The following is a 22,399-nucleotide window of genomic DNA, read 5'->3' as shown; positions in this document are numbered from 1 at the left end:
CACTAGACATGTGGGGACCCAGTTATATATTGACATGAGTTACTGCTACTTTTTGCTTTTGTTTTGCAGGCAAAGCAGAATGAAAAATGGCAGGGAATGAGGAGGATCCTGTTGCTTGTGCGTTTTCCCTAAATAGGCATGCTCTGTTTCAGAATTACTCTCAGAATTACACAAGATGTTTGTAGCAAACTATTGCAAAATTTTTTTGCCAGCAATGGGAAGAACCTTGCTTGAGATCTTGCAGAAATAGTAGTTAAAAAAGCACCTCTTCAGGTTAAATTACTGTGTTTGATATAACATCTGGGGAGCCAGACACATGAACCATGTGCATTCCTATGCCATTTTTAGTCATTTTTAGAGATAAAATGCACTAAAATGCAGAACTTTTCAAAACCTGCTTTTGAAATGTCTGTCCTTGTGCTGTGTTCCTACTCCTGAAGGATTTTGGTGTGTCAGTGAGTGTTACCATTTACTGCTACTTCCCAGCAGGAAGTCCAGTCTGCTGATATAATTAATGAAAAAGGGAATCCCCAAAAGGAGACCAGTGCATGAAAGAGCCTGGAGACCTTTACAGGTTTTTGAAGGTAAGTTCTCTGACTTAGTAGCAATAGTTTATTTTGGAAAACTACTTACACTGAGCTAGCATTTGGCTAAATTACCAGTCCACAGAAAAACTTCCTTCAAACAACCATGAAGGTTTCCAGCTCTTATTTTCTGTTGTTTAAAAGCCATGTTTCCACAGCCTATGAGCCACACATCCTGCTATTGTCAGGATGCTGAACTCCCACTGACAGCAATGCAGAGTTCTGCAGGGGTAGGTGTCAGAACACAATGTTATGTCAGCAGACTGCAAGATGTTCTTTCATTTTGTGATTAATCACTAGATTTTAATAGACAATGCAAGAAGACCTTAAATTCTCTTCAGCTGAGCAGAAATTGTATTCTTCTGTTCTTCTCAGTGCTTTTCTGATGGAAAATAGTGTGATTTGCTTTGTTATGTGTATATGAGAAGTAATTTTTTTCTTTTGTTGTTTTTTTATTGTTGTTACTGTTTTGGGATGTTTTTCTTTTGTGGGACTTGGGGGTTTTTTTTTCATGTCCATGTGGGATTTTTACAGCCATATGGCAATGGATTTTGGGGATTTCCTTTTCTGGGATCCTGCCTGTTACCCATGATGAAAACGGGGAGAATAGGCAACAGAACAAGACAATGGCAGGTGGATACTAGGGTATAGATGATCCTTTATGCAAGATTGACTTCTTTATAGTTTTTTGCCAACATTGTTCCCTGGGTAATTGCTTCTGTGTTCTTCTATTACCTTCTTTTCAGCTAGTTTAAAAGAAAAATAAAGTAGGTGTGACCTACTGAGAGTTGAACCTTCATTGTTAGATCTTCCCAAGTCTGAATTTCAGTAAGTGTTTGGTAGGTAGTGTTAACAGTCCTAAAATGATTGCAGTGTGCTTCCAGTAAATTCCTCAGACTTTTAAAGACCTTCTGAGGTGTTAAAGTAATCGGCTAACATAAAGGATATGATCAATGAGTTGTGTCTTTCAGATGTAGAATGCAGGTTTCTTTGTCTGCTCATCTCTCCAGCTTACTGGTTAGCAGAGTTAGTCAGCACTGGAGAGTTAGAGATGCTGCATCTTATAGATAGAGCAACACAGAGATCATGAAAATATAAAACTAATTTATAAAGCTACCTGGCATTCTTTTTCTGTGCCATCTTCCAGATTTCCATCTCCTTGGACCAAGGATTCTTGATGCCATTCCATTTGCAGCCCGGCTTTAGAAGGATTAGAGTCAATAACTCAGGAATTTTTCAGTACTGTGAATGCAGCAAGGCAGAAATGGGTCTGTAAGGATGGAAACGTCCCATTGCACTGACTGTACTAATATGATCTCACTTTCTCTTGTCTTCCTAATTCCAGGTTTGAAAGATGGTATTCAGAGCATGGAAAAACTGCAACAGCTGTTTTCAGAGAAACATTTTTGTTTGGTTTTGGAAGAAGTTTATTTTAGTGTAGTTATTTCACAGTTCTTGTTCTTTATTCTAGGGAGGTGCAAGCAAGCCAACGCTCTGTGGCCATAATTGCTGAGATGATCCACACAGCCAGCCTGGTTCATGATGATGTAATTGATGATGCAAATTCCCGCAGAGGAAAAATGACAGTCAATCAAATCTGGGGAGAGAGGAAGGTGAGTTTGCTGTTATGTGCTAGATTTGCCTTTGAGTTTCAGCAGAGCACAAACACCTAGGGCTTTTGTCACATTACTATCCCTAGGCACATTCTTGGGATATGCCAGAAAAAATATGATGAGATGTGTACAGATTGTGGCCAAGAAAATGTGTGTTCCTTTTCTGAGCCCTTGGAAGCATTATATAATGTATGATTGTAGTGTGATTCTTACTGATTTTACATTCCCATTTACATGCCATTCTCTGCAGTGCTGTTGGAATACTTTGAACTTGTACCTCATCCAGACTACTATATCTTATTCTTATTCAGTAGTAAAGGCAAAAAAGTTTTCAGTTTGCATGATTTTTTTTTATTTTTTTGAGAGGTGTTCCTTTATAGAGCATTAAAAGGAAGGTCTTAATCAGAAAATTCAAGGAAAGAAGGTCATTGCTGACACATCAGTTCTTATGGCAATTCAGAGCTAACGTGGCATAACAGTCACAACAGAATGGTAAAATACACAAGTAACCTTTAAAAAACTTTACAGGTAAACTGCATACAAGGATAGTGCTTACATAGAAAAATGGTTCAAATTTTTATTTTTGGTAATTTTCTTTATCCTCTCTGTTACAACAAGATACATGTGCTGTAGGTATGAAAATCATCTATTGTTGAGTACATCTGCTAAATAATGGAAATTGTCAGGAAATTGTACAGGAAAAGACTTGTAAAATATTTGTTTTTCATTCTTAGGCTGTTCTAGCTGGTGACTTCATCCTCTCAGCTGCTTCTGTAGCTTTAGCACGAATTGGAAACACTACTATAATCTCTGTTCTAACTCAGGTGATTGAAGATCTGGTGCGTGGTAAGGTCTTTTTCCATTTTTATCTTCACATTTGCTTGTCTAAGCAGTAAACCCACAAATAAAAACTGCCATCTGTGCAACTTTTTAGGTGAATTCCTCCAGTTGGGTTCCAAGGAAAATGAGAACGAGAGATTTGCTCACTACCTCGAGAAGACCTTTAAGAAGACTGCAAGTCTTATAGCAAACAGTTGTAAAGCAGTATGTACGTCTGTCTCTTCTAAAGTTAACAAACGACACTATAAGTTTCACAGCTAATCTCCTAGTTATTACTGGTTTCTATGGAGAGTCTCCAAAGCAAACCCTTAAACAGATAACCAGATAACAGGTTTTGAGTTTGTAGCATCCAGTATCACCAGTTTGGGATCTGTAGCCTCCAGTATTGGTTTTCACTTTTTCTTTTGATTTCTATTAATTCAAACATTTGTTTTCCTCACTTGAATCACAATAAGGTCCACAGTGGAAGCCTTGGTGAAATTCTGCAACTTTGCATCTGTTTTTAATCACAGTTGATAATTCTTAAATCTGTAATTTTATTCTAAGCCTTCTTTGAGATCTGGCCCCACTCCTTGGTGCAGAATGGGACTTTAAATGATAACAGTGGGTGGAAATCTCTAACTGTGTATACTCTACATTTCATTGTAAAAGAACAGCAGCATGTACTTGGTTTATTTGGTTTTTTTAATGGTCAGTTGCTATATCCAACCCTATCTGTCACTCCGTTCTGTTACAGAAAGATTTGTTTTAATATGATACTTTTATTCAAAAAACATGTTTAGATTTAGTCCAGAAAATGGAAACACTGGGCAATAATCTCACCCAAAGAGGGAGTTCTGTTTTTTTAATTTTGTTTTATTAAGGCAGTATAGCTGGTGTATGCTAAAGCATGAGGGAGTTCTAATAGAATTAGACTAAAAATCTGTGCTAGTGTTAGTCATCCTCCTTTGTTCTCAGAGAAAGGGTACATTTGTGCAATAGACAGCAGCTGAAAAAAGCTTACATCAAAAGGATGATTTAGAATGAGAGACAGATTTTGTGCAGAGGGAAAACATCTTTCCTTCTGGTTAGAGGTAAATTACATCTTCTGGATTGCTCATGTTGATGGCAAAATGACCCTGAGAAGAATTTCACTTTCCAAGTCTTCATTAATATCAGTGGGCAAGAGGACTAGTAAGGAGCATCAGATTACTCTGCTGCCTCAACAAAAACATACAACCTTTTATATTCACTCTGACAGTCTTCTTATAAGAACTTTCATAGAAATCACCTTCCCACTGTGGATTCTGCTTGCAAATGTGCAACTTTGAGATTTTCTTCCTTTTCATAATTTGCAGGGGTTATAGATTTAAGCAGTTTCCTCAAGGTTGTGGCTGTGATGCTGGTGGAAGGGGTGGGTGCTTAGCTGTTTTTCTTAGTGGTTGCTCTGAGTTGTTCTATTGCTGAACTGCTGGCATTTTATGTGCAGTAGAATTTGTGTTATAAAGGAAATATGAGAGAGAAGTCTGTCTTTATACAAAAATATACTTACTGCATGCAGCAGCAATGGCATACATGTCTCCCTCAGTTACTTGCATGGATTAGAATTCTATTGAAAAGGGATTTGTTCTGTTTGAAATTTGGGTTGGGTTTTTTTGCAGGAGGGCTTGGTTTTGGGTTTGATTTTTTTTTCATTGTTGCTTCCATGGTTTTGGCTACTAATGAAAAGGTTGGAATCAGAAGGGAGTTTCTTTCTGTAGTAAAAATCATAAACAGGATCATTTGTTCTAGTTTGAAAGGATAATCAGTTGGGGAATCAAGTGTATTCACAACTTGGTTTTGGGGATAAAGCTAAGGAGAGAGATTGTTGGTTTTCAGAACATTTAGCTACAACCAGGCTAGCTTGTAATGAGAAGCAATTCAGTTTCTGTTGATAGGAAAATAAATAAGATAAAAGTATTAACTGGAAAGAAGATGTCAAAGGAGTTCAGGCGACATCTTAGAATTCTGCAGTGTCATACCTTAGAAATGGAAGAGTATTCCCCTTAAAAATGTTTAAACAATGTAATAGTCTCTCAACACTGGTCAAGTCACTGTATTAGATACCTTCTGCATCACCAAAGCATTACTGCATTTGAATCAAAAGTCCTTTAAGTTAGCAAAGTAGCTTTTTTATGGACAGAACAGTCTGTTCAAGATGTTGGAACCATCCCAGTCTCCAGTTTGTTTCTACAATAGTTCTGCATGAGGGAATATTACCCAAGTTGCAGTTAAAGTAATACATTGCAGGAGGAAATGCTGGCAGATGGCCCAGAGGGTCAGTGAAGCCTTAGTTACTGAAAGGCATTTTTCAGAGAAACGTGAGGTGACTTTGGTTCAAGAATTCAGAAACAATAAAGCTGAAGTGGAATTTCTATTTGTCATCATGCAAGCTGGAGATGGCAAAATAAGCTGAGCAGGTTCTTTCTGTCTGTTTTTATCCTGCTGTAATGTCAATTGCTAACCCTCATAAAGCTGTTTACATTTTGCCCAGCATACTTTCTGAAGGGGAATTAAATCATGCATGTTTTGAGATAAGGCTGAAGTTGCTCTGGACAATTCTTGATTACTGCATTAGGAGAAAGCACGCAGTCTTTTGTAAGGCCAGGCTGTGTATGGAAGGTCTGCTTTGCCTTTGGGACAGAAGAAAAGGAATAGACTGCAGCTCTGGATCTATCTGTGAACTCCTGCTGGAACAGATTGCAGTTTGGTGTGTGCACAGAGCTCCATCAGAAATACTTACCAGTGTGTGGAACTGGTGTCTAAAAAAATAAGACCCTTGACCCCCACCAGCAAATGTGCTCTCCCCAGATATGCTCAACCAGTCATGCAGACTGCAGGGAAGTCCACTGACAGGTGTAGGGCAATAGCATCAGTGCCACCAGGAATTGTGGCCAGCCAGTAAATTTCCTCATCTATTGTTTAAAATACAGTAACTCTTTTGGGGATACTTCTTCTTTATAATGTTTGTTATGAGAAAGTTCATCATCAATATATCACAGGTTTCTAGGCAGATAATCCTCACTTATGTAAAAGTACAATTTTCTCCTAAGCAAGTACTTGGTTTACATGTTAACATATTGAGATGTCAGATGCGTGGAAGTGCAGGCTCAGAACAAGCTGGTTGTCTGCTGTATGTACCCAGCCTTCTGCTGGGTAGACATTTTCCTCTCTCGGGTAGGAAGAGTCCCTGTCCAAGAGGAGTTACCAAAAAGATGTCAAGAGCCTGGAGAAGTCAGTGGCATGCCTGGGAGCCATGAAGGACAAGCACACACTGAGGTGCATGGCTGCCAGCACATCAAGGGGTGTGAGTGCCGGGTCCTGCACTTTGGCCACAACAACCCCATGCAGCGCTACAGGCTGGGGACAGAGTGGCTGGAGAGCAGCCAGGCAGAAAGGGACCTGGGAGTCTGCATTGACAAGAAACTGAACATGAGCCAGCAGTGTGCCCAGGTGGCCAAGAAGGCCAATGGCATCCTGGCCTGTATCAAAAACAGCGTCACCAGCAGGTCCAGGGAGGTGATTCTTCCCCTGTACTCAGCGCTGGTTAGGCCACACCTCGAGTACTGTGTCCAGTTCTGGGCCCCTCAGTTTAAGAAGGATGTAGAGGTCCTGGAACAGGTCCAAAGGAGGGCAACCAGGCTGGTGAAGGGACTCGAGCACAGGCCCTATGAGGAGAGGCTGAGAGAGCTGGGGCTGTTCAGCCTGAAGAAGAGGAGGCTCAGGGGAGACCTCATTGCTGTCTACAACTACCTGAAAGGAGGCTGTAGCAAGGTGGGAACTGGACTCTTTTCACAGACGACCATCAACAAGACAAGAGGACACAGTCTTAAGTTGTGCCAGGGGAGGTTTAGGTTAGATATTAGAAAGAATTTCTTCACGGAGAGGGTGATCAGGCTATGGAATGGACTGCCCGGTGAGGTGGTAGATTCTCCGTCCCTGGAGACATTTAAAAAAAGACTGGATGTGGCACTCAGTGCCATGGTCTAGCAACTGCTCCGGTGGGTCAAGGGTTGGACTAGATGATCTCTGAGGTCCCTTCCAACCCGGCTAATTCTATGATTCTATGATTCTATGAGTTGTTTGCTTCTGTGCAGCACAGGTGAGACTTCAAGGCTGGGTTCCCTGGCACCAGACAGGAATTCCCATTGTGGAGTCATTCAAGTGAAGGGCCACTGTGGTGAGCTGGCTTTCCTCTGGAGCAGAGGAGACTAAGGAAGAATCCTCCTGCCGTCTCCAGGGTGTAGAAAGGATGGAGAGAGAGGCAATGAAAGGAGAAGTTACACCATGGAAAAATTCAGTTAGCTATTAGGAAAAAATTGTCCATGATGGTGGTCAAATACTGGAACAGATTGCCCAGAGAGAATATGGGATATTTATACTTGTTGCTCAGGGCTAAATTGGACACAGCTCTGAGCTGTGATTCGAGCAGATGACCAGACTAAGTAACTTTCAGAGTTCCCTTCCAACCTAAACTATTCTGTGACTCCACTGGGAAGAGTAACACTGCTCCTGTCTGGATAAACAGCCATGGATGAGCCATGAATGAGAAGGCAGGATCCTCACTGCTTCAGGAGATGGGCACAGAGAAGGGCTGGAAAAGATTTTAGAGGCTTTTCCTTTTCATGGTGTCCACAAACATAGGGGTGTGAGAGAAGACATCTCTTGTACTGTTTATTCAAGCATACCCCTGCCCAGCAGCAGTTTTTCCTCTCTGACTGACAGGGCACTGGTATAGATGAGCAAGAGCTTTCAACTCCAGCTGCCATACTCACATTATGAATAACAGAGCATCTACCTAAGGATGATGACAGAATATATTTTATGGATTTGAAATTCAGTAAAGAGGCAAGATTGGTTTATAGTCTCTCATGTAGCATAAAATACTAGAAACAAAAAAAAAATTTAAAAGTGTGTTTTAAATAATGCCAAGCAGATTGAACTCCTTTACTGAACTCAAAGAACCCTTCTAAAGAATTTGGTCCACTGGGTATTAGAAAGGGTTTTTCACAAGGATTTAGTGGAGGACAGGTCTAAATTATTGCAAGATTAAATTTGTAATCAACCAGTTATATCAGGAGAGTTATAGGATGGTTTTAAAGGGTGAGCTTTATAATTTAAACATAATTATTATATTGACACTGTAATCCTAAGTTGTGTCTGTAAATGCATGCTATTATCCCAGTATGGCTTCATTCAAACTTCATTACTCTGAGTGACTGGCCGAGACAAGGCTGGCTGCCTGCATTCCAGTGAGTGTCCGGGTGGTGGCAATAATCCACAAGCACAATTTGAGAAACTGGCTCCTGAGAGAAGTCTGGGATGCACCACCCAGTCATGCTGCAGGTTTGTTATGTGGTCCTAGTCAGAGAGTTGCTTACTTGAGGTGTAATAGGCATATCAAGCTCATGGGTTTTTTGTTGTGTTTGGTTTTTTGTCTTCAGAAATGTTCATAAACAGAGCAATGAAGTTCTCTTGCAAAGATGCAAGAATTAATTTTGAGTTTATTAATTTTGTTGGGTTTACATTCTGTAACTTCTTTTTTTAAATGGACAAATACTGCAGTGGTTCTTTATATAGGTCATGTCTGTGTCCCCAGAAAACTGTCCCACCCAGCTGAATAGCTCTGTTTTGACCTTTCCAGTTAAATGAGAATGCTCCTCTCTTGACATGGCACTTCCTTTCTCCATCAACCCATTTGTGTTCACTCTGTCCCTTTGCCATTAACCAGGATTTTGTCACTGTTTTACTGAATTCTGTATTTTAATTGTTCACATGAAATGTGGTTGTAGGTAAAGATTTCATTGAAACAGGGTAGATGCAGTCCCCTAGCCTTGCTGATATTATTTGATTTACATTAGAGAAGAAACCAAAAGTTTACTAGGCCTGGTACAGTAGCAGATGTCAGCTCTCTTGTGCAAATACTGCTGTTGAAGAGACAAGCATCAAAAGGAGGATAAAAGAGCAAAATATTCTAGTTTGACAGAGCTTAGCAATGTCTGTTTAAATATCTCGTATTTGCAGTCCACTCTAATGCTACATCATAGAAAATCCTGAGGACTATTAAAATATTTTCCTGGTGCACTGTCCTCCTTTTCTAACTAAAATTGGGAAATGTGAGATATTGTTAATGCCTCAGGCATCCAAATTCATTCCCCTGGGTTTTAAGTATTATCCATGTGTGCAGGGTTTGACTGGGAATTCTGATGCTCAGTTACAAAATGCACTGGTGAACAAAATAGGTATAATATTGAGTTGCATCACATTTCTTAGGACATGGTGGTTTTTTATTATTTCCATCTTCATGTTACCTTCAAAGCTACTATTGGACTCAACTTTTAGTTCAGGTTTGGTTTGGGGCTTTTTTTTTTTTTAATGAGCCTACCTTACATAGTCTTAAAGAAGAATTTACATATATATATACATATATATATACATATACACACACACACACATATAAATATATGTTTTTATGTTGTGTGGTTTTCCTAGCATGTATTTTTAATCTTACGTTAAGTAAAATGTATCTTCACTCCTTCCATTAGTCACAGCAGATCTGGAAAGTCTGCAGCAACCAGGATGGATTTTTGTCCCTGTTCCCAATTGCTTTATTGAAGGCTGAGATAAATCTGAGTATTTAAATATAATCAACCTCATTTTGCAGAGTGTGTAATCACTACACAATTGCAGAAGTGCCTTTACTTTGAAGCAAGGTATTAATTCTCAAATCTTAGTTTGTGTCCAGTATTTTGGCTTTGTGGAGTTAAGCAAAATTTATGTCTCTCAAGCAGTTGATTCCTTTATCTGTACTCAGTTAAAAAGGTTATTTGATTATTTCAGTTTGGTGATACTTTTGTCTAGCCTGGTGTTTCTCCTCTTTTTTTTTTTTTTTTTGTCACTAATTATCCCTTGATACCTTTGTCTGCAAGCTAATCAGCTGATCTACCTGAGCAATTCAGTTATATCTAACATTACCCTTAAAAATAATCTTCCTTATCTCAGCTGTCCCTCTGATACTGGGTGCTCTGGGTGCATCCAGTTTTGGGGTCTTTCATGAGGTGTGTAATGTCCATTTGTCTGTTCTCTGATCTCCCAATTATCTCCTGGCTGATGTAGAGATGTAGATTGAATTCCCCAGTCACTGCACTACGTATGACTACTAGCCTGCATGTGCACTGCATCCACAGTTCTTCTCTCTTGCATTATAATTTCTGATAAATATTTAATAAAGCTACTGTTTTTCCTGACTGGAATATATTTTTAATGCTGCACTGCTGTTCAGCTTTGTTTTCTAATAAGCTTGGCTATTTGTGTTCATCCATGGACTGAGCTAAGCAAGAGTGTGCCACTGAGTCAGCTCTCTTTCCTTTCCTAGATCTCTACTGTCTCTGCTTGCTATGTCAAACCTACAGCTGGAGACTAAATGCGATGCTGACTAAAGCTTTATATTTACCTAGGTTGTTTTGTTTTGTGTTTTTTTTTCAGGTTTCAATTCTAGGCTGCCCCGATCCCAAAGTTCATGAAATTGCATACCAGTATGGAAAAAATGTTGGCATAGCTTTTCAGGTAGTGCTTTTGTTGAACTAAAGGGAATGAAAAATTTAAACTTTTCCTGCTACCTTAGAAATCAAAATGGACTGTCTTAATCCTTCCGTAAATCTTTTCTTAATTAACAATTAGTCTGCATCTGGTTCTTGTTTGAAGAAAATAAAAGTTTTTAATAATCTGTGTGTTTATCTCTTTATAGCTAATAGATGATGTGCTGGATTTTACATCGTGTGCTGACCGTCTGGGGAAACCAGCAGCAGCAGATCTCAAGCTTGGACTGGCCACAGGCCCTGTCTTGTTTGCTTGTCGACAGGTGAGTCAAAAGGAATCCAGTTCCCCAAATCAGAAAGTGTGCACAGCTCCTCACTGCACACACACAGGTCCAGCTCAAATACATCAAGTGCACAGTGTGAGTGACGAGTGTGGCCTGGGTACCTGTGAAAAACCAGCATGTTCCAGATCAGCTGGATTTAGAGTGCACGTGCATCTTCTCTCAGACTGAGAAACACATTCCTATTAAGGCCTCTTATTACCATTTGTATCAAAAGCAGCACTAGGCTTAACCTTTGCAAAGTAGCTTCTTGCTTATGTTCTTTCCTGAGACATCTTGTTCTCCCCAGACTATGTAGGTGGGCTTTTTGCCAAGTTCTGGGCTTTGTGTCCATCCTGGGGCCAAGAATTTTAATTACTGTAGCCTTTAGATGGGCACCTCTATTTGTTGGATTTGATCTCCATCTTATTCCTTGAGTCTTTATCATTTACAAGCATGGGAAGCTTTCCCATGTAACAGAAGTTTGGATAAGAGAAAGAGGAGTATCATAAATAAAATAAGCTTAAAATAGATCAGGATTTTTAGTAGTTTGAAAAATGCTTGAAGGAAAACTGAAGTGTGGGCCACCAGAAGAAATATTAATACTGGTGCTAACCCATAACAGGAGAAGAAACCTTGCTTAAGCTCCTGGTTCACCTTCAGGAAACATTTGGGACACAGAGGGATAGAAAGCAGTTCTTCCTACCAAACTTCAAAGCATGATAAAAATCTGGCACCATTAGTTGCAGTAGAGCTCTGATCTGTGATCTGTAATTGGAATGGCTCAGAGCTTGACATGGGAAAATTTTTAAATAATTTAAAAAATAACAGCTTCATGACATTTACTTCCCCCTCATTCTTAAAGAGCCCAAGGTGGGGGAGGTGGAACATACACATTACAAAGACATACATATCAGAAAAAGACAGGAAAGCAGAGGGTCAGCCACTTGAGAAAGCAGAAGAATGCATTCCTCCCTGTAGACTCATCTGGAGGAGACCCATTCTTGAATCACTGTTTCAGAAGCTGTTGATAAGCACCAGGATCCTGTTAGTCAGCAGCAACTGGAATTATCAAAAGAACTTGGGTACAGAAAGCAGATGCTATTGTGAACTAGTTTGCTTATTTATTTGTGTGTTGAAGCTACTTAGAGAGAGAAACAAGGACATGTTGCAAATACTCAGATTCTGGCAGAGAATGGGTGATACTGATTAGTCTGGTGGGTGTTCAATGTTCCAATTTTTAAAATTAAAACTCTTTATTTACTTGTTTGGGTTGGCTATCTCAGACTTTCAACTTGATCTATCATTTAATCAGCTTTATAAGGTAAATGAGAAGTCCATAATACAGAAACACAAGAAAAGGAAATCTGTCAGTATCTTGGGGTTTGTAGGTCACTTTTAAACACTTCTCCTCATTTATATCTTTGGTAGAAGGGAAGTGCACGTTTTTGCATTGAAAAATAACATGACCATCTTGCAAAGTTTTCTGTGTTAACCAGTAGGCTGAAAATGTCCTGCTTCTTTCAAGAAACTGTAAGAACAGCAACCAGTTTCTTACAGAAACTGTAAGAAAAGACAAAGTCTAAGTGATAAAAAATTTGGAGCTTCAACAGATACCTATCTATTCTGCTACTACAAGATGTTTCATCTACTTGTGTTTGAAAAGAAAAACTCTTGAGCCAGGACTTTAAGATAGTCCAAAATGTAATTGTTAGATATGGGCTCTCTTTTTACATGAAATTGGTATTACTGCTGTTCTGCATACCCTTGAATAGACCTGGGAATCCTCACTTTGTCTTCTGGACAAACATGCTTTAATTCTAAATGTTGTCTAGATGTTCAGTGACATCGTTTTCTTCTTGTCCTCTTCCCTCCCCCTGAGATGTATCTTTGTGCATTAGAATATTAAGGAGAGACCTTTATATAAAAATGTTTAGCTTGATGCAAGGCCTATTTAGTCAGTATCTAAGCTTAGTTCAGTCTGTAAATGAAACACAAGAAAACCCAAACATATTTTAAAGAAATACATTAGCATATACTAAGTCTAAAGACACCCTTAAACTAGTACAGTGGAAGAGGGGTTTTTATTATAAGCTGTTTTATTATAATGCTTTTAATATAAGCATTCCTGTCAAATGCTAATGTGCTGCCTGTTACATCTGCTGAACTGCTAATAAGAGCTTTGTATTACAGGTTTGGGGATTTTTATACTCTCTAGTGCTTAAATATAAGAAGTGAAAGCATATGCATCCTAAATAATTGTAAACATGAATAGCAGAAAAATGGATTATATGAACATTGCAATTAAATTGTGGGAAAAAAGCTAGAATTGCATGGGAAAAAAGCTAGAATCTAGAGAAGGCCAAGTATGAGTCACCAATAAACTTTTAGATTTATCTTCCAAGAAGACTACTTATGAGTAACAGGGAAGTGTCACAACAATGAGGAATGATACTTGCTTGTTCCCTAACAAGCTTGTAGGTATACAGTTCCAGGACCAAAGTTGTGAAAGGAAAGCATATTATTTTTTACAAGTGTATGGCAATAAAATACTCTTTGTTTGACAATAACCCTTTCAGACTAGATGAACAAATGCCTCTTTCCTTTAAAAACCATTCTTACGCAGAATAGCTACCTTGAGTTGTGATATTTATTGGTTTTTGTTAAACACCAGGCTTTTCTGTTTCTGGACTGTCTGAAGAAAGTGCTTGCCTGTTTGATAAGCGATGAAGAGAGTTTCTCAGAAAAACTACTTTAGTTACCTTCTTGATTTCTAGGGAATTGAGAGTGCAATACTAATTACAAATTCTACACAATTGATTTAATACAAAATACATTACAGTGGTCTTTTTTCACTTATAAAAATCTGTTCTGAGCTTTCTCCAGGCAAAACCTATATATATAAAATACCAGAGCAATAGAGGGCATAAGCACATCTAGCACTCATGAAAGGTTTTACATGCTGAACTATGTAATTTAAGAAGCCTCTGGGGTTTTCTGTTTTACCTATGGGGGAAGAGGTGAGTCTTCTCAATGGGCCAACACTGACCATAATCTGTGATGTAAAAATACCTGAACCAGATTCCACACCTGGAATATAAATGTGGATACACCTGGAAGTAGCCAGATCAGAAATTGCCACACTGGATCATCTGCTCAAGGTGATGGGGCAAACTTTTGCCACCACCAGAGCCAGCCAGTTCAAGTTTTAAATGCATGGGTTTGTGTGTGCTACAGGCATGCAGATCACAGGTACTGACACAGGCAGTTGCAGTAGTGACAGCAGGGGCAGGGGAAGAAGTCTGTACCTTGATTTCTTTTTGACCTTGGCAGGGCAGGCAGCTACTCAGAAAACAACTCATAAGCAGTACAAAACCTTCTCCCTTTGTGTTTAGTTTCCAGAAATGAATGCTATGATAATGAGACGATTCAGTAAGCCAGGAGATGTCGAACGTGCTCGGAAATACGTGTTGCAGGTAGGACTGATACCAAATGTTTCATTCCTGAAGTGCCATCCCTACTGAAGTAACTCTGAAATTCCTTGCCTCTGAAGTGAAACAACATTTTCAAATACCTGTTAAGTAACACTCTATGTACAGTGCCAAGTTAGTATTCAGCTGCCAGATGGCTCCGTGTTTTATAAGAAATGCCAGGTACTGAAGAGCTTTTTTTTTTTTTGCCAATAGCATAAAAATAGCATAATAAAAGCAAGAAGCTCATGCATGAATTCAGTTCCTTCAGCTGAACAGGAGCTGTATCCAATAAGCAACATCTAATTACCAGTCTTAAAACTGCAGAGCACACTCTGTATCAGTCTCAATTGACTCTGCTTCTGAAAAGACTGAATAACTGTCTGTGCAATATTAATGCCTATTTCTTTCAGCATAGCTGTATGCTTTTTTGGTACTTTTCTGTTACTTTCACCATTACTCTTTGGTCCTATTGATGAGTAAGTTATTAGCATTGCTGGATTTTTAAGTATACTTAAAGTTTAGTGCTGACAAGCACTAAAAGGCCTTAGAGAAGAGACAAAAAGATTCAATGACTCCAGAATTAGCAGCCTTCCTTTCCCCTTCAGAATCTAACTGTTTAGGGTACTTACTGACCTTAAAACTTCCCCTTGTAACCGGAAAAGGTAAAATGTAGGAGGGAGGCTGATGAGTTTTCCATTCCCTTTAATGTCTAACATCTTCTTACCTCAGAGTGATGGTGTGCAGCAAACAACCTACCTCGCCCAGCGCTACTGCCATGCAGCCACCCGAGAGATCAGCAAACTGCGGCCCTCCCCGGAGAGAGAAGCCCTCATCCAGCTGACGGAAATGGTTCTCACCAGAGACAAGTGAGAGAAACCCTTCCACTCACTCTGGCAGCTACTTACCAGACTGTGCCTAAATTTACTTCAAAAGTTATTTGCTTCCAACACAGGCTACCAAAAATTATTTTTTTAAGAAACTTTTTTTTTTGGGGGGGGGAGGGGAGGGTGTTCTACTTTTTTTTAAAAAAAGGGAAGTTTAAATTTAGTGTTTTAATGTGGGAAGCCATGCAATTCAGAGCAAATCAAATTGTGCTGTACAGTTGTTTTAGTGGCGGCTGTTAAGTGTGTGTGTGTGTGTGGGGAAAGATGTTTACATGTTGATGCACAAAGGCCTGAATGAAAATAAACATAAATCAGTGTAAGAGACTCAAGTTGCTCCATAGTTCACTTGTTCACACTAATAAACAAAGCACAGGTATTACTATCTATCTGATAAACTGTGAAGAGAGATGGTTTAAATGCTTTTCTGGCTGTTAAACTAGGGAAGTACCTGGACTTAGATATGCAGGAACTGGTTTATTATAAAAGACTATATGCAGACTTTAACTGGTTACGTACAAAAATAAGTTTTCCAATTAATAATGAAATTTAGGTGTGGTAGTGGTTGCTTCTTGCTCGCAGTTAACAAGATGCAGAATTTGAGATTGGTACAGCTCAGTATTTTTAACTCGCACTGAGAATGAATGATTCAGCAGCCCGTCAAAGCTTCAATTCCATCCCTTTACATTACTCACATATTTAAAAAGCATATTCAGAACCCTCCTAGAAGTCTGCTTTGACGTTCCAGACACATTCCTCTTACAGTAATTACCCAGTACTGCCACATTTCTTTTCAGGATATTTAAGCCACAGGATTTGTAGAACAGGGAAGTACATAATGTCTCTATCTCTGCCTGCGATCCCTGAACACAATGGCTGAGTAAGTTCCTGTCACGTTTGTTCCCCCTTTGTCATATCTTGAGGACAGGCTGCCATCTCTGTTCAGTTGGGCACATCACCAAGACAGATAAAAATTCCACTGAAAAACCGTCAGTTACAGATGGTGTTCAACTTACAGCATTTAGATAACTAAATTCAATCAATAAGCCTTACTAAAATTAATTTTGGAAGAAAAGAACTTTTAAGAGTATGTATTAATGTGGAATTCAGGTTTCATATCTAATTTATTTGCCCTCTGTCAGTGATAAAGTCACATTACAAACATTTGCTTTTTTAGTACATTGCCTGGGATAACACAGCTGTGATTTTGCTACGTTAGCATTCCAAACTTCTTTGCCAAGCCAGCCAACAAAGTAATGGACAAGACCTTTGGTTCACTTATATATTTATGAATGGAAAAATCCATAATGTAAATTTACTCATTAAAAAAACTCGGGTACAAATTACACATACATAAGACCACCCATTTTTTGATTCACATGGACACCTTAGACCCAAACAACTCATTGTAATAGACTTTAGTGAGAATACTCCAGGTAAATATTACAACAATTGGAAGCATCTTGGATTTTTAAAAAAGTATATTTCAATACATAAGTTTGTATGCATGCTTTAAACAATATAGTTCAAGAATGAGCAAAGAGTCTAAACAAAAAGTAATATGACCAGCACTAACATTAAACTTATCATCCAGATTTTAATATGTTAGTCTAACATAGTGTTAGTTACCATGCTGTACTGAAAAATGTAATGGCACAATCTGAATCATGGTTCATTAAATATTATACCCTACTTCCCCAGAATATTTAGGCTGGTCATAAAATTAACAATGCATAAGTAAATAAGTATAACCAGTTATAGACAGTTGCTTGTTTTACAAATTGCCATCAGGTAAGACATAATGTCTCCAGAGACTTAGATGACATTCAATCATACCATTAAAACAGTATGGCCTGAAGAGATGGGCACATTGTTTTGAAAGTATATTAAGACAACTCTGTTAGCTTTTAGTTTCCCCTTGTAAATAATCATGGTATGACTGAATACAAGACCCAACTTCAAAAAGCAAAGGATTTTAATCGGCATAGTGCATGATGGATTCAACATAATTCCCAGGAAACAAGCCAGTTACTCGATTGCAAACTCCTTCATACCAGCCATCATCATTCTTCTTTATCACATAAATGATTGCACCCTCCATAAATGACAGCTCATCGTCTTTGTCCTTTGTATAGTCATATATAGCAACAACTGTGGATTGAACAGGGACAAGTTTAGCATTTTATTAATAGCATCAGTATTAGCATTTCTTGAAGTGCAGTTATTTTTTGAAAGACTAGTTTGCTACCCTGGGATGTTCTGTAATGAATTCACATGCTTTCCTTGTTGAACAGTAAGTCCAGAAAATCAATTTTTGCTTTCCTTGCAACATCAGATACCAGTAAGAAGTGGGTGGTGACTACACTGAATGCTCAGTTAAACTATTGACAGAGAGGTTACACTTGACTGTGACAGAGTAAAGCAGAGCACATGGATACCTAAAAGCTGAAATATATGAAATAACTGGTTTAATGAGTATGGCAGTCATTTCTGGTCTGATTACCTCAAAAAATCCCTGTGAAGGGATCTCTTGAAAAAAAGAGAAAGCCATAAAAAATCATTCTGTAAAAACAAACCAGCAGAAAAAGAATTCTTCACTATGGTCCCTGCACCTACATAGTGCATGTACTTCAGTGTATTATCTTGTAATCATAGTTGCTTAAAGCCACTGCACAGATATGGATGGTCTCAGATCATGAGAAAACGGCAACACTGCTGTTGACAAAATGGTCGTTTGTCAGAACACAGCCAACAACTCTACAGGCAGGAAATCAGCATCTCAATTATTCATGGGAAAAGGCATTTACTATATGAGTTCATACCTAAGTACAGTTTAAAGTCTGCTGATTTAGAGTCACTAATAACTCTCCAAGGAAATCTCACTACATTTTATAGTTGTAAGTCTAATGATCTGCCCTAGCTATCTAGTTGATGGGATACATAGAGCTTGGTCTTTCTGGCCTTTCTGCAACACTATTTCTACATGATTGCCCAGCAATCCCCAGGTCCAGCAAAGATGAAAGCTATCTGCTTCTCATAACAAAGAAAATTTTTTTTCCATTTTTGAATGCCTGAAGGTATTTTATAATCCTTCCAAAGAAGGATTATATTTTATAACATTAAGCATAGCCACAGACAAACCAAGGAAAGAATAGTTCAAGTTCTGACTTAGCAGGGACAATGGTTGTTTTCATCAGACCCAAGCTTTGTCCTTCACCCCTTCAGACACCATTAATCATCTGATACTGCAGTAACACAGATTTGCAACGCTTCTCTTACCTTTCTCTATATAGTTTTTAGGTGCCCAAGCAGGATCTCCATCTGCATAGGGATCACTGTACTGCACAACAGCAGCCTCCTCATCCTCGTAATCCACAGGGGGTGGGGGTGGAGGAGGAGGAGAGTCATCGAACATGGGCATCTCATCAGGAGGCGGTGGTGGGGGAGGAGTCGGGCTATCAGCAACTAGAAATGTTTGGAGATTATTTTTTTTTCTTATATCAAAACAATGTGGAGATGCAAACAAACCTGAGGCTGTATACTGTAAACAGAAGGGGTAGGGGGACAACACACATAGCATGCACTATGATACCATGCACTGATTAGAAACAGAGGCGTTGTATTAACATCTACAACATACAACTACATCTGTTATTAGTGGTCAGATCTATGTATAATTGCTACTGGAGTCAAAGCACATGCTGCAGGGCGTAAGCCGAACACCAGCAGAGAGGAAAGGTTCCTGCTCCGACGTCCATGCGCTGAGGGGCAGCTGCAGCCGATAGCTATGGGAGGACTCCGAGTGGCACCCTCTGAGCCAGGCAGCAACAGGCCTCTGGACTGAACCAGCAACTTGATTATTTTTTAACAAATCCTTTATCTATAACAATCAATTTATTTCTCAACACTGCTTCCTTGGATTCCTTCTCTCTCAGAGCTAGCATTGAGCAGACAAAAAGATCTGGTGTGCATCATTAGAAAAAGGGGAAGAGATTGGTGTTTAAAGATTTGACCAGGTAAGAGAAAGCCACGTAAGCCTTCTGCAGGAGAAAACATTTGTACAGAACCTTATCTTACAGACTAGCTTGTGTGTGCACACATCCAGGATTCAATTAACTGGAAAGCTACATCAGGCAGCTGCTGCTCTTGGGGAAAAAGTACTCAAGAAATTAAGCATATAATCCAAAATATCAAGTGCCTGTCCTGAGATTCTTCAATCAGCTCAATTAAAAGTTGCTTTGGGAAAGGGAAAAAGAGGAAGGCATTATGGTACAAGTCACTCTTAAAATCAGTTCATCAAATTAGTTTTCAGTAATGTTCACAGCAGCTGGCAGCAAAGGAGGCAGAGAACATGCTCAGATGCAAGACATCAAGTCACTTATCCTATTCCTTGGAAACTGTGGTCCACTACACACAGACCTAGGCGTAAGCACTATGAAGCTCAGTTACTGTCACTAAACTCAACTGTATTACATAGCAATACAGATTTAATTACAAGAGATTTGGAAATCTGCATATTAAGAACAGGCTGAAAACCACTGCCGTAATAAGGGTTAGACTGGAAGAAGCCATCAGGCTGGGCATGTGCTCCAGAACACGGAGCTCCAGCACACTTCACTAATTGTAAGAAAGCCAACCTGTAGGGCAATGGATGAGCAACACCGAGTAACTGCGAGTTACAGCTGGTAACGGCAGATTAGAAACAGAGTTTCCATTTGCTCTGATGCTCTTTCCTTTTACCTGTCCAGTACTCCAAGTGACTGACCTTTGCTCTTCAGCCACATGCCCCTGGAAAGGGTCTTGAGCACAGATCCCACATCCTAGCTGGGTCAGCTCATCTGCTCTGGTATAGGGGAAGCCAACCCTCCTGCTGTGAGGGGACAGAAGCCTTCAGGAGCTGCTGGGGCAGAGGCTGCCTCGGGTCTGGCACGCAGCCAGCTCTCTGTCCCTTGAAGACCCGATGCTGTATTTCACGTGCAAGCTTTGCTCCTCTTCATCTTAACCAGCTGAGCTGTATACCCCACAGCTCTCTTCATCAGCAAGAATTGCTGCCACTGTATTAGTGATTCCTCTCCCATACAGAAGCCCATTTATGTCACTTGGAGACTAACAAAGTCTTTGGCCAAGTGAATGCTATGTCTTGCCTGTATTACTGAATAGAACTCACAGGCAGGCTTCATTAATCCACCACTGACACATGACAGCACTGTTTATGAATGGATTGGTTTTGTGCAGTAGTTTCAGCACATCTTTCACAAAATGTATTTCTCCCCTTTTCATCAGCAGACAGTATAAAAAGCCAGTATTAGGACAACAATCTTTTGAGATCTTGAGAAGTCCTTTACCTTAAGAAATGCAAAAAGTTTCATTTATTCAACAATGAAGTTGCTTATTTGAAAAGAAGAAAAGAGGGCAGGAAATGCAAGTGTGAAAGTGCCAACACATACCCCTACTGAGATGCAGTGCACACACTGCATGCATTATGGGAAACATTTAAAACAATTCAAATTCACATTTAAACAAGGGGAGAGAATGAAACAGAAAATTAGACAAGTGCCACCCCATGAAGCATCCCCCCACTTCTTGAATCTTAACCTACGATTTTCCTGGTTCTGATCTTAAAGCAGGCAGACTCTAGAATAGCATTACTTTTCCTGGGGGAGCAAAAACAAAGCATACATAAAACCACACTAAATGAGAAAGGGTAAGAGGACCAGTATTTATACAGCTCCAACTTGAGACATCTTTTCTCTTATGTATTCACATCTCTATTCTTTAAGTGGGTACCAGCAGACTCCCTTTGAAAGGGCAGGGGGTGACAATACAGCAATTTACATCCAACGTGTCATCAGTGGACACACTGAAAAATCTCTTTGAAGGAGATACCCACAGTTTGGGCACAGGGCGCAGGAAAAAAGGCACTGCAGAATTTCTAAGCCCTCTGTCCTTGTTCTCTGAAAGAAGTCCACAGAGCAGGGGATGTCACTTTCCAAAGCCACAGACCTTTATAAGGCAAGCCTACTCACATGTCTCCTTAACTCCACTCCCCTGTAGACTTCTTGCAGAAAATGAGGCAGATGAAAGTCTAGCACACAATGCCAAAACTCAACAGCCTCTACAGCCAGTTTGCTGAGCATATGCACCGACTGCCCCACGCACCCCTGCCTCCTTGTGAGGCAGCAACAGCTCAAAGCCATACTCATTATATAACCCTTAAATCCAAAGGATGCTAAAAGAAAGAAATAAAAAGAACGGTTGCTAAGACTGGATTTCAAGCTTCAGCTATTTTTGCTGCCATCTCATTCACAAATTAGCTTGCATTTTGTTGTTGCAGACGTGAGGAAGTCTGGCCCTTTCACCTCTGCTCTCTCAAGGGCTGTGTTATCTTCAGGAGGAAAATACTTGGAACAGTTCAGAAGCAGGTGTCAATTTTCTCAAGTTTACCTGCAAATCAAGACACTCCATAACCTTCATCTTCAGTATGTTTAACACTACACCTTGAATATTGGAAAGGTTCATCAGTACAATTTTATGACATACTATTCTACATCAACACAACTCTTACTGTTCACCCAGCACAATACCATAATACCTCCTTTTTGAATGAGAATCAGAGGGACTCCTAACTGTAGGGGAATGTTCAGAACACGACCACGTAAAAGCTCTGCTCTAATGGAGAAGCTGAGCAGCAGCATAAATCAGAGCTGGGGGGTCCCTAAATGTATGCTGTAGCTATATAGCTTCTATATAGAAGTAGCCTCTGAGATGCTGGCAAATTTTGCTATGGCTCCGAAACACTTTTAAAACATTTCATCCTTACTTCATGCCCTGTGTATATTCCATTCATTCTGTTGTTTACAGAACTGCAATGTACTCCTAAAGGAAAGATGTTCCCAGATCAGGAACACCATTACACCTGCACTAGCATTTGGGACAGTAACACTCACCCAAAATGAAACAAGAAGTAATAGTAAAAGCAGAGTTACCAGTATAGAATACCTTGTAGCACATATCTTAACCAGGGAGCACATGTCTGGCAAACCTAACAAGCAGAGCTTTGCTGCAAGAAGCTCAGTAGGGAAATCTGACTAGAGAATACAAAGAAACAGAAAATGAAAGGCTGCAAAGAGGA

At 39.6% G+C, this 22,399-nt stretch overlaps 2 protein-coding genes across 14 annotated transcripts in view; one reads left to right on the top strand and one right to left on the bottom strand.

Annotated features, from left to right (window-relative positions):
• Positions 1 to 565: 565 nt before the first annotated feature.
• Positions 566 to 15,592, top strand: PDSS1 (decaprenyl diphosphate synthase subunit 1). The gene is made up of 8 exons (XM_030445866.1): positions 566 to 584; positions 2,056 to 2,197; positions 2,932 to 3,043; positions 3,132 to 3,241; positions 10,541 to 10,621; positions 10,803 to 10,916; positions 14,309 to 14,389; positions 15,116 to 15,592. The coding sequence occupies exons 2-8, from the start codon at positions 2,099 to 2,101 to the stop codon at positions 15,254 to 15,256; spliced, it is 738 nt and encodes a 245-aa protein (XP_030301726.1). The 5' UTR covers positions 566 to 584; positions 2,056 to 2,098; the 3' UTR covers positions 15,257 to 15,592.
• Positions 15,593 to 16,535: 943 nt separating this feature from the next.
• The window catches only part of ABI1 (abl interactor 1), a 74,345-nt gene continuing 68,481 nt past the window's right edge, over positions 16,536 to 22,399 (bottom strand). For all 13 annotated transcript variants that reach the window (XM_008492722.2, XM_008492716.2, XM_008492718.2 and 10 more), the window contains 2 exons: positions 18,547 to 18,732; positions 16,536 to 17,418 (listed from right to left, as the gene is read on the bottom strand). In XM_008492722.2, the coding sequence (XP_008490944.1) occupies positions 17,243 to 17,418; positions 18,547 to 18,732 (362 nt within the window). In that variant the 3' untranslated portion in view covers positions 16,536 to 17,242. The remainder of the gene's footprint in view (positions 17,419 to 18,546; positions 18,733 to 22,399) is intronic.

This window comes from Calypte anna, chromosome 2 (genome assembly GCF_003957555.1).
Source record: "Calypte anna isolate BGI_N300 chromosome 2, bCalAnn1_v1.p, whole genome shotgun sequence".
NCBI classification, from domain to species: Eukaryota; Metazoa; Chordata; class Aves; order Apodiformes; family Trochilidae; genus Calypte; species Calypte anna.
The sequence above is the reverse complement of the archived record's forward strand: the minus strand, read 5'-3'. Positions and strand labels throughout refer to the sequence as shown.